This window comes from Eurypyga helias, unplaced genomic scaffold (assembly GCF_000690775.1).
Source record: "Eurypyga helias isolate BGI_N326 unplaced genomic scaffold, ASM69077v1 scaffold31126, whole genome shotgun sequence".
In the NCBI taxonomy this organism is placed as follows: domain Eukaryota; kingdom Metazoa; phylum Chordata; class Aves; order Eurypygiformes; family Eurypygidae; genus Eurypyga; species Eurypyga helias.
Window position 1 is genome coordinate 9,594 of NW_010255183.1, and position 521 is coordinate 10,114.

The following is a 521-nucleotide window of genomic DNA, read 5'->3' on the forward strand; positions in this document are numbered from 1 at the left end:
GAGCAGGAGCCCTTTGCAGGTGACGATCCTGCCCTCCGACACGTGGCTGCGCGGGCTCGGCCGGCACCGGCGGAGGAACTGGCATGGGGACTCGTGTACCCCGTGGCAGGACAGCGTCTGTGACAAGAGGAGCAGGGCCAGATCCCGAACTCACAGCCGCACAGCTCCCCTGCACCTCAGCAAGCTCAAATACGACAATAAGCTACAGAACCCGCGTGGGGACATCGCCCTGATCCTGGAGGAGTACACCGAGTTCAGCAGCGCGGTGCTGAGCCGAGCGGACGCAGGGAGCGAGGGCGGAGGGCCACGCCTGGCACACAGGGAGGCCAGGAGCGAGCGGATGTGCACATCGCCCCCTGGGAGGACGGTTGCCTTCGAGGACATGATCGCGGACCTGTGCAGCACGCTGCGTTTCCACTTGCACAGCCTGGCCAAGGAGGCCTGTGGCCGCACCGACATGTTCTACCTGGTGGAGACGGGCAAGGACCCTTTCTTTGCAAGAGTGAAGGTAACAGCCAGTC

The 521-nt window shown here is 64.5% G+C and overlaps 1 protein-coding gene across 1 annotated transcript in view; it reads left to right on the forward strand.

Annotated features, from left to right (window-relative positions):
• The window catches only part of LOC104510871, a gene marked incomplete at both ends in the record, with an annotated part of 9,251 nt that extends 8,743 nt beyond the window's left edge, over positions 1-508 (forward strand). Inside the window, one exon of the mRNA XM_010153258.1 lies at positions 20-508. Within this exon, the coding sequence (XP_010151560.1) occupies positions 20-508 (489 nt within the window). The remainder of the gene's footprint in view (positions 1-19) is intronic.
• Between the last annotated feature and the right edge of the window lie 13 nt (positions 509-521).